This window comes from Saimiri boliviensis, chromosome 15 (genome assembly GCF_048565385.1).
Source record: "Saimiri boliviensis isolate mSaiBol1 chromosome 15, mSaiBol1.pri, whole genome shotgun sequence".
Classification (NCBI taxonomy): domain Eukaryota; kingdom Metazoa; phylum Chordata; class Mammalia; order Primates; family Cebidae; genus Saimiri; species Saimiri boliviensis.
The window spans coordinates 40,101,627-40,116,838 of NC_133463.1; the positions used below are offsets into that span (position 1 = coordinate 40,101,627).

General features: G+C 40.2%; 1 protein-coding gene across 1 annotated transcript; it reads left to right on the plus strand.

Annotated features, from left to right (window-relative positions):
- The first annotated feature begins 1,467 nt into the window (after positions 1-1,467).
- PSKH2 (protein serine kinase H2) lies at positions 1,468-14,947 on the plus strand. Its single transcript, XM_003940496.3, has 3 exons — positions 1,468-1,803; positions 6,605-7,271; positions 13,174-14,947. Exons 1-3 carry the CDS (start codon positions 1,631-1,633, stop codon positions 13,477-13,479), a joined length of 1,146 nt encoding a protein of 381 aa, XP_003940545.1. The 5' UTR covers positions 1,468-1,630; the 3' UTR covers positions 13,480-14,947.
- Positions 14,948-15,212: the final 265 nt, after the last annotated feature.

Below are 15,212 nucleotides of genomic sequence, written 5' to 3' on the forward strand. Positions count from 1 at the left end.
TCAGGCGATCCACTTGCCGTGGCCTCCCAAAGTGCTGGGATTACAGGCATGAGACACTATGCCTGGCTTTGCCTTTACTTTTAATAGCAAAACCACAATTGGTTTTGCTATTAAAAACTTTTGCACCAACCTAATATATAGTCTATTCTACAAATTAGTACAAAAGCTCAAGACATGTAAGAACGAGTTGTTTACCTGCTTAAAATAAAACTTTCTTTGTTTCCTAGTAGTTGGAGAAGTGTGAGGGTTCTTTGGGAAGAAATTTCCTTTATTTGGTAGTTATGGTCTCTTTGCAGGATGAACTCATTTTCCCTCAGCTATATGCAAGCCGTATTTTAAATTTTCCATCAAAATATAACTCTGGGAAAATTCACGACTAATTTATTCATCATAGACACTCCCTGTTAAACCAAACTACAAATTAAATGAAATTAGAACGGAAATCACACAAATTGAAGTAGCACTGGACTGGAAATTGGGAAACAGCCTCCAGTTCTGGTTGTTCAGCTTTTGAGGCATGTGATCTTGACTAGCTTGATCTTGAGTGGATTTCATTTCCCACATATCATTTATGTGTTTGTGTGTGTGTGTGTGTGTGTGAAGGAATATCATTGACAAATATCAATTAAATCTCATGAATATACTGATATAATCAATATATATTTATCAAAATAATAAATATTTATAAATATAATACCGTATGTGTATAATATATACATACACATTCACATACATGTATAATATATACGAATAATACAAGAATAAAATATATAGAAAATGTAAAGTTGCTATATACTATATGTTTACACACACACACACACACACATCTATTTTAAAAGGTGTTCTCCTGTATTTGCTTAGGCGCAGGCGTCCCCAAACTTTTTACACAGGGGGCCAGATCACTGTCCCTCAGACCGTTGGAGGGCCGCCACATACTGTGCTCCTCTCACTGACCACCAATGAAAGAGGTGCCCCTTCCTGAAGTGCGGCGGGGGGCCGGATAAATGGCCTCAGGCGGCCGCATGCGGCCCGCGGGCCGTAGTTTGGGGACGCCTGGATTAGGGTGTCCATCTGGGTTCTAGACATCTATTGTGGGCCTGAGTTTTTCTGTCTTGGATGGATTACCCAGAAGATGAAGGTCATGAGTGCCAGACACAGGCCTTTGTCAACTCTTTGACGCAATAGAAGGCAGTGATGTTATACTTGCAATATTATAAAAAAAAATATATATATATATATATATATATATATTTAATGTTCATGACATGCGGATTTAAGTTCAGCCAAAAGTTCTTTAAAGGGACGATATCCTTTATAGAATCGTATAATTTTACGCGTTCACTTCCTCAGATTAGAGACGCAGAAAGTGAAGCCCGGAGAACCAGGCGCAGGCTCTGCCTGCTGGTTGACTTTGCTTTCATGACGTCAGGTCACACACACAGACGGTGGCCAGCGATGGTCCAGGCATCTCGGCCGTCAGCGGGTGTCCCGGGGGGCTGTCCTCCTGACCACGACCCCCCAGAGAGCCTTCTTTCCGAGGGCCCCGCCCCTCGCAGGAAAAAGCGCGGAGGAACAGGCCTGGCTGCTTCCCGAGTCCCCCGGTCCCGGGAGCGCCCCGCGTGTTGCGGGTATGGGATGCGGCGCCAGCAGGAAGGTGGTCCCGTGGCCGCCCGCTCTGGCCAGGGCCAAGCACGAGGGTCCAAGCCAAAGCCGCATCGGAGGCGCGGGGCCCGGGTCCCAGGCGGCGCAGAGGATGCAGGTGGCTCGCTTCCAAGCCAAGTTCGACCCCCGCGTCCTTGCCAGGTAAAGCGCCACGTGAGAAACTGGGCTGGGGCTGGGCTGACAAAGATAACCCCCTGACCAAGACCGCCTCAAGGTTCCCTTCAACTTGACTCCGTTTTGGACAGGGTTCTTTTGGATGACAGGCCACTGGTCTCCCCCTTTCTCTGCCCCTTTGGTTGTAAAACTTCTAAAACCCAAATGTGTCTTTCTCAAGCACCTGGGAGCCATCCTTTTGAAATGTAGTCATCAAGAGAATTAGGGCCATTGTCTTTTAGTCTCTGCGGGAGGGTAGGAACCTAACTTCCCTAAGGGCCAGGTAGCAACCACAGACCGGACTGACCACCTCTCCCTAACCTTCTCCCTTTTGTTCCACTAGCTCACCCCAGCGCTAAAACACTTTTCTCGCCTTTTATTCCAAGCGTCCATTCTTTCCCCTGTTGCAGAAGCCTTGACCCCTATTGCAGTAGTCTGGGATAAGCCTTCCGCACTGTGTTTCCTAAGTGCCCCAAACAATTTCTCTTTGACATCTGAGCAGGGAGTGCAGAGGATGGGAAAAAGAGAGCAGGAGCAGCAGCAAAAAACGGGAAGGAATTCTTATCTTCAGAGGTGGTGGGTGGGGGCGTGAGAGGACTGCCTGCCAACCGCCAGCATCAGTGGCAGAAAACGGCTTTGCCACCAATATCTTGGGGCTGGGTCTCGCTAGACCTGGTGTGTGAAGGATCTTTTATTAAATTCTAAAATTTGAGATTACGGTGAGTGGACTAGAGATGGGTCTTTGAGCCAGCTGGACTTGAGGTCCAGTCCCATCTCTTCTGTCATGTACCATTTAGAACACAGCTTTTCTCCTCCCTTAGTTTCGAGTATCTCATCAGACTGTTGTGAGCATAATTCAATTTATACATGTAAATTATTCACCATGCATGGCACCAGTCCTTATGCAGATATTAGCACAATGCTGATTATTGCCTTCATGAAGTACAAGTAAGCCCTCGCTGACTCTATGTAGAAGATTGCAGGTTGGTTGACCTGAGAAATCATTTCCTCAGAATACACCACGTTGGACATATTGGCCAAGTCAATCACAGAATCTCCTTCTCCTCTGTGTGTTTGGGGAGACACAATAATGGGTGGCTCAGAGGGCTTCCCAGGGCACTTCTGGTCCTAGAATTGCATACTGACTTCATCACAGTGCTCTGTCCAGAATCTATGCAGAATCGTTTCCTGGCCTCCGGGAGAACTTTTAGTACAATGACTCCTGGAGGATTAGTCCAGTAGCTGCTAAGCTTAGAGAAGAATGAGGCCAGCTAATATGACTGAACTGAATCTGAGCAGGTACAGGGTCTTGTCAAGACTGAATTGGTTAAATGGCATTTCTGGTCATCTCTAATCAGAGAGATGATGCTAGTCTGGTCTAGTCTTTATTCACCCTCCTAATTCCCAATCCCGGGGTATACCCAGCCCCATAGACTATAAAGTGATCATAGAAGCAGTGGATCTCAACATTACAAGGGCTTTAGAGACTTTAACTCAAGACTCATCTTTAACCAATGAGTAGTTGCATCCCCTAAGGTTAAGTGACTTGTCCAAGTTAATGGTAGAATTGGGACTAGAATATAGCTGTCTTTCTTCTCCTTTGTGATTTCATCTATACCTTTTGCAGAAAAGAGATGATAGAATTTAAATACGTGTATATTTACTTTCTTTTTGTGAGTTTATTACAATTGCTTCTCTCAAACAGATTGTGATACTATTATTTCTCTGTTTCAAATCTTTAATCTATGTTCAAAAATTTCCAGTTTGTATAATAGTAGTTGAGGTTAAAGAATATTTCCAATTTACGTAGTCTCTGGGATGATACGAAATTGCCCCACCTACTACATTGACTTTGAGGCTACTCTTTTAAGGGAGTGAAGGGGTAAAAGTGAAGGAAATGGAAAGATCTTGTAAATGCGTTCTTCCCTGCTCAATGTGATCCTTACTTAAGTTTTCAAAATATATACGATGATTCAGGAATAGTATGTATCCAGTGAATGATTCTTTTGTTCAATGTTTATTGTTACTCCTTTGTACTAGGCGCTTTACAAGGTGTAACCACGCAAATCATAAAAATGGTCACCATTCATGGCTATTGGGGACTCACGAGCAAGGCTGCAGCTATAAGAATTTGTTATGGGACAAACTAAATATCAATCAAAGGCATTTATTTACACCACTCTAAATCTTGGCTTAAAGTGTACTGTTTCCTCCAATCCCAAATTACTAGTATTTTTTTTCAAATATTAGAAATATGAAGCCCCCTTAACAGTATTGAATAAAGCTTCTTTTATTTGAGCAAAAGAGTGTAATTCTCAGAAATGGTAGTTTGTTTGATATAATTAATTCTGTGAACAAATGAGTTTGATGGCAGCTTTGAGGGCATGGTGATAAATTAGCATTTGCAAGTGCTTTCATCCACAATAGAGTTAATATAAAACTTGGTTGGTTTGCAGAGCAATAGAATTTGAAATGCCTGTGATTATCTTCAAAATCACACTGGGAATGCATGTGAATAAAAAAGCAGAGCTGGAAACGGAAAAGGGGAAAGAATCTATTTAAGATTACTAAATTGCTATCTGTTTTGATAAGGTAATTGGCCAGAAAATGAAATGCTCTGTGGAGAACAAAGCTGTTTTCTGTAATCTGGTACAGCCAAATGCCATTTTTATTCAATACACACAGGAATATAAGGAACAAACAAGAAGGCCAACAAAAAAAACTGTTACAGGAAAAATAAGCTCAACAAAAGAAGTAAGACTATTTAAAGCATAGGTTGGTATTTGCGTTTGAATCTTTGGTATTGAATATGTAATATAAAAGCTTGCCTTCTCCCTGGAACATACCCCTCTGAGTACATTGCATTCTCTGTCATCCTTAGCCAGGAGAGGTTTTATTAAAATGAAGTCTGGGTGCAGTGTCTCATGCCTGTAATCCCAGCACTTTGGGAGGCCCAGAAGGGAGGATCATTTGAGGTCAGGAGCTGGAGACTAGCTTGGCCAAGAGAAATGGTGAAATCTTATCTTTACTAAAACAAACAAACAAACAAAAATACAAAAGTTAGCTGGGCATGATGCAGTGCACCTGTAATCCCAACTACTCAGGAGGCTGAGGCAAGAGAATCCGTTGAACCTGGGAGGCAGAGAAGCCAAGATTATGACACTGTACTCCAGCCTGGGTGACAGAGCAAGACTCCATCTTAAAAAAAAAGGAAAAAACACTAAATTACGGCACAGGTAAGGAGACCTGTGCTCTAATCCTGACTGTACAATGTAAACAGCCAATTGACTAATGTGTTCTTCAGATTTCCTCAGGTAAAACAAGAAGTTGGGTTGAATACCCAACTTTAATATTCTTCCCAGCTGTAAAATCATGGTTTTAAGTCTAGCATTTTCTCAACATGTCTTAAATATGAAGTAGAGGGTTAAATTTGATAGGATTCATTTTTGTTTCTAATTTTTGAGACAGGGGTCTCGATCTGTCACCCAGGCTGGAGTACAGTGGCCGGATCACAGCTCACTGCAACCTCAAATTTCCTGGGCTCAAGGGATCCTCCTACCTCAGGACCCCGAGTAGCTGGGGCTACAACTGTGCACCATGATTGGCTAATTTTTAAATTTATTGTAGAGAAGGGTCTCAGTTTGTTGCCCAGGATGGTCTGAAACTCCTAGGCTCAAACGATCTTCTGACTTCAGCCTCTAAAAGTGCTGGGATTACAGGATGAGCCACCGCACCTGGACAGATTCTTAAACTTTAGTAGATGTTTCCACAGATAATTAAAGCTTAAGATGCTTAGCATTTGAAATCTGAACTGATTTCCTGGACTTCTTTTTTTTTCTTCAACTTTTATTTTGCGTTTAAGGGTGCATGTGTAGAATGTGCATGTTTGTTACGCAGGTAAACGTGTGTTTTTGCCTTTTTGCGGGATAATTGGTTTACAAGTTATTGACATATATTCCACGTTAAAATTCTTTTACTGCCTAGAAATTGCAAGTGCAGGAGGGAGGATGGAGGGAGACTGTGAAAAGCTGCTGGCTGCAAGGTAGCCCTAACACTAGCCCCACCAGACCTCTGAAACCTGCTCTTATAATAGCACAGCTGCATTCACTTCTTCCTTACTAACAGCTACTGTGTACAAGATGAGCCTGGGGCTGAGCTCACAATCAAGCAACCCAACATACTGTTGATTCCCTGTCTCCTGATACGGGATCCTCTGTCTTTTGAGAAATTATAAATAGGAATAAGCTTCTACTTTATTTTCCCCAACTTGATTTGTTTGTTGTGGACAAAGGCTAGAGGAAGAAAAGAAATTGGTCGGGGGGAGGTCTTAAAATTCTTGAAACTTTTTTTTGTTAAACGTATTTGAATGGGGCTGGATTTGAATCCCATCCATTCCAATCACAATCTGTGTGGCTTCAAGAACTCATTTAACTTCTCTTTAAGTCTTAATTTTCTTATTTGAAAAGGGGGGATGTTATTATATTACCCAGCAGGGTTTTAGTAGGGATAAGATTTTTTAAAAAATTGTTGGCATATAATAACTGTAAAATAAATGGTAGTTATTATATTAAGATTGTCTTTCTACTTACAAATTACCTTTATATCATTTTCTTCCATTTCAAAACAGAATTTGGGGCACCTTTCAAAAATAATAAACACAAATAATAATAAGCAAAGAAATCCAGTGGGAGGAATAGGAAGATAGAAAAGATGATGTGAAGCATGGGCTTAGATAATTTTGAGAATCATCACTTCTGGTGATAATATGTTTGGTTTTTCTTCCCAACAGATATGACATCAAAGCTCTCATTGGGACAGGCAGTTTCAGCAGGGTTGTCAGGGTGGAGCAGAAGACCACCAAGAAACCATTTGCAATAAAAGTGATGGAAACCAGAGACAGACAAGGAAGAGACGCATGTGTGTCTGAGCTGAGTGTGCTGCGGCGGGTTAGCCATCGTTACATTGTCCAGCTCATAGAGATCTTTGAGGCTGAGGATCGAGTTTACATGGTGATGGAGCTGGCTACTGGAGGGGAGCTTTTTGATCGACTCATTGCTCAGGGATCCTTTACAGAGTGGGATGCTGTCAGGATCCTCCGGATGATTGCTGATGGGATTAGGTATTTGCATGCACTGCGAATAACTCACAGGAACCTAAAGCCTGAAAATCTCTTATACTATCATCCAGGTGCAGAGTCGAAAATATTAATTACAGATTTTGGTTTGGCACACTCTGGGAACAAAAGTGGTGACTGGATGATGAAGACATTCTGTGGGACCCCAGAGTACATAGCTCCTGAGGTTTTGCTAAGGAAGCCTTATACCAGTGCAGTGGACATGTGGGCTCTTGGTGTGATCACCTATGTTTTACTTAGTGGATTCCTGCCTTTTGATGATGAAAGCCAGACAAGGCTTTACAGGAAGATTCTGAAAGGCAAATATAATTATACAGGAGAGGTAAGAGAGCCTTATTTTATTTCTATTGTGTTGGCTTTACAGTGGGGTTTCTCTGCCTTGCCGCATTTGACATTTAAGACTGGATGATTCCTTATTGGGGTTTAGGGTTGTCGTGTGTGCTGGGGTTGTCCTGATGTTTAGCAGCATTCCTGGCCTCTACCCTAAATACCAGTAATGCACCTCCCCCAGACATTTGTGGCACCCACAAATTTCTCCAGACATTGTAAAATGTTCCCTGTGGGGCAGAATCGCCCCTGACTGAGAGCCATTGATCTCAAGTTAGCAAGGGCCTCGATTACTAGCTGCCTGTGGTTAGCACGTAACACTGACAATCAAGTAGATAAATGAGTTTGTCTGCAGTTTTTTCCTTCAATCTGTGCGGAGCCTGAGCTGGCTAACTAGACTAATGTGTTCACAGAAGCTCAGTGTGACGCTTGGGTGTTTGGCGAGAGATTTTTCTGCCTTAAATCTTGGTGATCCAAGCCCTTTCTGTGATGAAGTGTTTTCTCAGTGAAATGTTTAACCTCACAGCTTGTGTAAAATATTTATCCACTGATTAAACTTGAAACTCCCAGTGTTCATGAATGTGTTAACTTTTTGTTGTTTTGGGTAGGGAAGGAGTCAGTGCTTGTGCGTGGGAAGCCTGACAAAATAGGAAATTCATTTCATGTATAGCAAATGTGCAAATTTATTTGACTTTTAATTTCACATAAAGAAAAATATTGATATTTGCTTGTACCTACTTAAAATATAACATGTATATCTATAGCAACATCTTTAAGCAAAATTAAAGTTAAATGACAAATTTAAATATGTGTTCTACAGTTTGACAGACCTAGTACCTTATTGTACATGTATATGTTTTTACAAACTCATACAAATTGATAAATGAGAACTAAAACTCACACAGGGAAATAGAAAAGGATGGGAAAAATTCACAGACAATGCAGTACCACTGATTATTAAAAGTATGAAAAATATCCACCCTCACTAATGACCAAAGAAATGCAAATGAACACAAAAATGCCTTTCAAATTCATAAAGATAAAAAAACAACTAAATTCTACTCAATGCTGTGAAGGATACTGAGAGATTAGTCCTCTCCCTCAGTACTAGCAAAGGACAAATTGTCACAGGTTTCTTGGAAAGTAGTTTGAAATTATGAATCTAGAACTGTATTAGTTCATTTTCACACTGATGTAAAGAAATATCCAAGACTGGATAATTTCTATGAAAAAAAGATTTAATTGTCTCACAGTTCTGCATGGCTGGGGAGGCCTCAGGAAATTTACAATCATGACGGAAGGCCAAGGGGAATCAAGCTTGGACCTCCTCACATGGCAACAGTAGAGGCAGGAGAGAGAAGGGGAAAGAGCCCTTTATAAAACCATCAGGTTTCATGAGAACTCACTCACTATCATGAAAACAACATGGGGGAAACTGCCCCCATGATCCAATCACCCCCACTTAGTCCCCCCCAGACACATGGGGACTAGGGGGATTACAATTTGAGATGAGATTTGGGTGGGGACACACAGCCAAACCGTATCAAGAAATTTAAAAAATTTATGGATTTTGATCCAATAATTCAATTTGTAAGACTCTAAGAAAGTAATCCCAGATGCAGCAAAGGTTTCAGTGTAAGAGTACTAATCTGAGCTACATTTACAAACGTGAAAAGTTGAGAGTCCTGAAAGAATGTTTGAATAAATTACAGATCGTCCATATGATAGAGTATGATAGTCCCCAATTTATGCACATTTAAAAATTGTAATGACAATGGAAAATTTTCACAATATACTGTGAAGTGGAATAAAAACAAGATAAACCATGTATACACTGTGATCACATTCATGTGGGAAATGTTTGCATGGGAAAAGGCTAGAAGGAAATACAATAGAATGTTCACAGAGTTCTCCTGGCATGGTGATTTGGATCATTTTGACTTTCTTTATAGGTTGAGTATCTTTGTATTTCTGTTTTTGCTTTGTTTACAAAGAGTATACATTTCTGTTTCGGTTATCTACCACTGCATAACAAACCATCCCAAAACTTAGTGGCTTAAAACAGTCATCACTTTTTTATGACTCATGGATCTGTGGTTGATGAGACAGCTTGTGACTCTTCTGCGCCACATGATGTTGGGTGGAGTCATTTGGGGGCGCTTGACTGGGATGGAGTATCCATGAGGGCCACATTCAAATGTCTGGCATCTTGGTGGGAATGGCTGGAATCTGGGTTCAACTAGATCACTGGGATGCCTAGGCCTTTCTCTCTTATTCTCTCTATGTGTCTCTGGCTCTCTTTTCCTCCACGGGTTTGTTCATGTGCTTTCTCTAGCAGGGCAGCCAGATTTCTTACATGGCAGCTGAGGGAAGGGGATCTTCCAACAGGGAGCTATGGAAGTTGCCAGTCCTCTTCATGGCTAACCTTGGAAACAGCAGAGCTCCACATCTGCCCCATTCTGTTGGTTACTGAGTCCTACGCCAGCCATGATTCATACTGGAGGGAACTACACAGAGGGTGATATTGGGGGTGTGGTCCATTGGGGACATATTTGGACTAGATATCATAATTATTTTTTAATGTGAAAGAATAATAAACACTACAAAATATTTTCTGTTAAAAAGTCCTTTTGTTAGGTTTAATTCAGAGAGTTCCTAGGGTCAGTTTCCCCAGAAGCAACCCTGAGAAGAGGAGTCATGTGCAAGTGATTTATTATGGATAGACTCCTGGGGAGACAGGTAAGAAAATGAGGGGAGCAGGATAAGGAAGGTGAAGAGGCCGAGACCACAGAGGGTAGGACTTATTCAGCAGGGGAGATGTTAATACTTCTCAGCATTTTCCAGAGGTGGTTTTCACACCACTCCTAGCTGCTGGTCACTGGGGTTGGTAATGGTGGTAAATTCTCAGGCCCTCTGAGGTCAGGGCAAAGTGACTCCATGAGCCCCAGGGCAGACTGCTGAAAAAGAGCAAGGGGCTGGGTTTTAGAAGCAAAGCACTTCAAAAGAGGGGTGTGTGCATGCATACAGGAAGGAGGGGCCCAGGGTCTAGATGGAGCACTAACAACGTCTCCATGGTTAGAATTGCAAGGCACCCTATGTTTCTTGAGGAAATGCCTGCTTGTAGCCCCAGAGTACTGACAACATACACCATGGAGGAGTGTGGCTGCTTGTACTAAGGTACTGGATTTATGTTATCTGGATTTCTTTCCCTATGTCTGTCAGATGTCCAGCATATTAACATTTCTTTTGGTATCACCAAGTGTCTTAGTTAGTGCAGGCTGCCATAATAAAGTACCTCAGGCTAGGGGGCTTAATTACGTCCTTAGAGGACTCATCTCCAAATATAGCCACACAGGGATTAGGGCTTTAACAGAGAGTTTTGAGAATAAAGTATTCAGTCCACAATACTAAGGAATCTATAGTGGTAGACTCAGAAAAGTATATCATCATGTTTTTGTTTGTCATCATATTATTACATATTTAACAACTATTGTCAAGCCTAGTAATTGCTAATTGTACCAATTTTACTTAAAACCAGGTGACTTGTAGGGGTGAAGGAAGTTTTCCTTCCCTTCTTCTGAATATAATTTGACTCTATAAAGCAAACTGACAATAGGCAGAGTAACAGGAGAAAATGTATATGAATTTATTTCTGTGCACAGGAGACACACAAAAGATGGGACTTAAAGAAGGGCCAAATGATGGAAGTTTTTATATTGTACAGAAAGGAATAAAGACGCCGGGCGCGGTGGCTCAAGCCTGTAATCCCAGCACTTTGGGAGGCCGAGGCGGGTGGATCACAAGGTCAAAAGATCGAGACCACCCTGGTCAACATGGTGAAACCCCGTCTCTACTAAAATACAAAAAAAAAAAAAAAAAAATTAGCTGGGCATGGGGGCGCGTGTCTGTAATCCCAGCTACTCAGGAGGCTGAGGCAGGAGAATTGCCTGAACCCAGGAGGTGGAGGTTGCGGTGAGCTGGGATCACGCCATTGCACTCCAGCCTGGGCAACAAGAGCGAAACTCCATCTCAGAAAAAAAAAAAAAAAAAAAAAAAAAAAAGAAAGGAACAAAGGCTTGGAGTTTGGAGACAGGTTATGGGAGGGAGAGAGGAGAAAAGGCTTGGTGAGCAAAGGCTGTCTTGTTATGCAAATGAAGTCTCTCAGGTAGCAGCTCTCAAAAAGAACAGATGGAATCTGGTGGTTAACAGTTTCCCTGTTAAAACTTCAATAGTGTCAGATATTTCCTAAGAGTCTTAGTTCAGGATAAGGCTGATAAGTGGTCTCAGAGAAACCTTGTTTGCATCCACTGTTTACTTCACTGATGCACATTTCCTCTACAAGAGTTCAAGGCCAGCCTGGGCAACATAACATGACCCAATCTCTATTAAAAAAACATTTATTAGAAAAAATTAGGTGGGCATGGTTGCATGTGCCTATAGTCCTAGCCACTTGAGAGGCTGAGGCAGGAGGATCCTTTGAGCCCAGGAATTTGAGGCTGCAGTGAGCTGTGATCACAGCACTGCACTCTAATCTGCTGGGTAAAAGAATGAGATCTCTCTAAAAAACAACAACAGCAAACAAACAAACAAAAAATCCCACTATCTGGAGCAAGACTGGCTGGATTCCATTACCAGCTCTGCTATTTTCTAACTGTGTAAATTTGGACATTCAAAAAATTTTTCTGTATTTCTGAATTTGTGAAGTAGTAATCACGGAGGTATTTACTTAACAGGGTTGTTGCGAAGATCAAATAAGGGAATAGATTTCAGTGCTGAGACTATTTTCATATGTTAGTATATACAGAGTCAGTGCTATATATATGTTCACTATTTTTGTTATTGTTACCATTAATGTGAGAGACTGGGACTGAAAGTTTGAATTTTGCAGAGGTAAGTTATTAATTTTATGGTTTTTTTTCCTGTAGTACAAACTTCATTTATCAAGTGCAACTTTTAAATCATTAAAATCAAATAATGAGAAAAGTTTGGTGTTAGAATTTTAATATTAATAATAAATTACAAGAATTCTCATCAATGAGTTGTGAATCATATAGTCTTATCTAATTATATTCTACTGATTTATAGTAATCTTCTTTTGGGAAGCAATAAATTGATTTAAAAAAAAGAGTCTTATAACCATATTAGCCAGCTAACAATGACAGACACTGGTATTAAACACATTGTTTTCTTTTTTGAGAGACAAGGTCTCGCTCTGTCACCCAGCAGGCTGGAGTGCAGTGGTGTGATCATAGCTCACTGCAGCCCCAGACTTCCTGGGCTCAAGCAATCTTCTCACTTCTGCTTTCTGAGTAACTGGAACTACAGGTATGCGCCAAGCAAGCTTATTGTTTTAATCTTTTGTAGCAACAGTGTCTTGTTATGTTGCTCTGGCTGGTCTTGAACTCTTGGCCTCATGTGATCTTTCTGTCTTGGCCTCCCGGGTTGCTGGGATTACAGATGTGAACCATAGTGCCTGGCCTAAAAACATACATATTATATATTTTAAATTTCACATGAATATTTTGATAGAAAATGGTCCCTATCTAATTAGGTTCACCCATGCTTCCCTTACTGTTAGGAAAAACTCGTGCTGATAACCACAGCACAATGGACAGATTTCTGAGGTTTTCTCATTCGTTGGACAAAGAGTTTGGAAGAGAATTTCTGTATTTGTGTTTGTCTTTTTCTTCTGTGTAAGTTTTTTTTTTCTTTTCCTCTCTCAAAAGTGGATATTTAGGTCCTCTATATACTAATGATACAGTATTCAAATTGCTTATTTGAAAAAGTCTTTTGGATTTGATAGGCATTAATCTATGTAATTAAGAATAGAGTTCTTTGTGTTTGTGTATATATTTATTTTATTTATTTTATTCTAACTTAACTATTTTTATTCTCAGCCTTGGCCAAGCATTTCCCACTTAGCAAAGGACTTTATAGACAAACTACTGATTTTGGAGGCTGGTCATCGCATGTCAGCTGGCCAGGCCCTGGACCATCCCTGGGTGATCACCATGGCTGCAGGGCCTTCCATGAAGAATCTCCAGAGGGCCATTTCCCGAAACCTCCTGCAGAGGGCCTCTCCTCACTCTCAGAGTCCTGGATCTGCACAGTCTTCTAAGTCACATTATTCTCACAAATCCAGGCATATGTGGAGCAAGAGAAACTTAAGGATAGCAGAATCACCACTGTCTGCACTTTTGTAAGCAAGTGATCTCTAAAACCATTTTAGCCTACTTCAGAACCATTTCATCATGATTAGGGTACCCTCAAGCTCCAAGGACATGGGACTCCGTGGTATTGTTGGATAGTGTTGATCTTGACTTTTAACATTTTTTGGTCTATAATTTTTCCTATAGCTATATTCATTTTCTCAAAACATACTACTGCAAACTATAAATAGTTTAGTAACTACTAGCTATGTTTAGACAACTGGAAACAATACACAGATAAGAAAATCTCTAAAGTATTTAATGGATTAAATATAATATGATATATAGGAATAAGGGATGTATATGTGAAGGCATGGCAAATCAGAGACATAGCAGGAATCGTTAGATATGGGTAATATATGTATTTATCCTGAAATTACTGATTTTTATTTCAGACTCAGTGTACGGTGTTAACTAGGTGACTCTCAAGGTAGTTATAAATGTCTGTTAGTTTCATATTTAGTCTGCAAATATTTATGAAAAATTATTAGATATGGGGCCTATAAAGAACTCTAAGATATAATTTCAATCTATCAGAAACTTTTATTTGGTCTAATTGGGGCATTGTTCACTGGAAAAATAGGGGTTTTTAAGAATCATAAAATAGTGATTTTTTTCTAGTGTTAGCATTTATTAACCACCAGTGTTTACAAAAAAGTGTGATCATCTTGTTTCTTATCACTACTGTCAACACTTTTTAGTATGCGCTGGTTTCCTCTGGAATTATTTAATCAAATATCTTGATGACTTTAAACACTCACCATTAAATAATTATAGGTAATGCAATGAAGAGCTAAGTTTCCAAACTTAGTTCTCTAGGCAAGGCACATATGGCCTGACCCCTTATACAGTAAATTTTTGTAAAATGATATAAAGACTGAAATACTATTAATTATATCTGTGAGTCATTCATAGGAGTGGGTAAATATAGCAAATAAATGATTAACTGTTTGCTATTGTTTATTTTATTAAGTAAAAAAATTAGAGTGAAATTTACTACAACTTTAATATTAGTTCTAATTTTTTCGTTTTATTTTTCTCTTTTAGGCTATATAGATCGAACAGCTATATATCTCATAAATAGATATGAATATGTAATTAGTGACGCAACTATTTTCTTTTTAAGTTGTAATGCTGTATCACATGATATATGACAGGCCTGGGTTAATTCCTCTAATATAGACAGACACAAAATTCATAAGAAAAATAATAGAAAAATGGGCAAACATTTTGCTATGTGGTTTATAAACATAGATGGCTAATAAATACATGAAGAAAATGCTTAGTTTCATTTGTAATTTACAATATGAAAATTAAAATGACAAAAAAACGAAAATCTAAAAGGCAAAGAATTTTTTGTACCTATCAGATCAAAACAGTTTAAAAGTTGGATACTACGTACGGTGGAAGGTTGCAGGCAGATACTCTCATGCCCTGCAGAGAGAGAGGAGTGCAATTTGGTGCCACCTCAGGGCATTGGGGGACAGTTTGGCAGTAATACCTACTTGCATTAAAAATGCATTGACCTTTGACCTAATTGTATCATTTATAGAAATTTGTCATACACATATTCTTGCCAAAGTATGTATAAAACGTTGTGCAGGCCGGGCGCGGTGGCTCAAGCCTGTAATCCCAGCACTTTGGGAGGCCGAGGCGGGTGGATCACGAGGTCAAGAGATCGAGACCATCCTGGTCAACATGGTGAAACCCTGTCTCTACTAAAAATA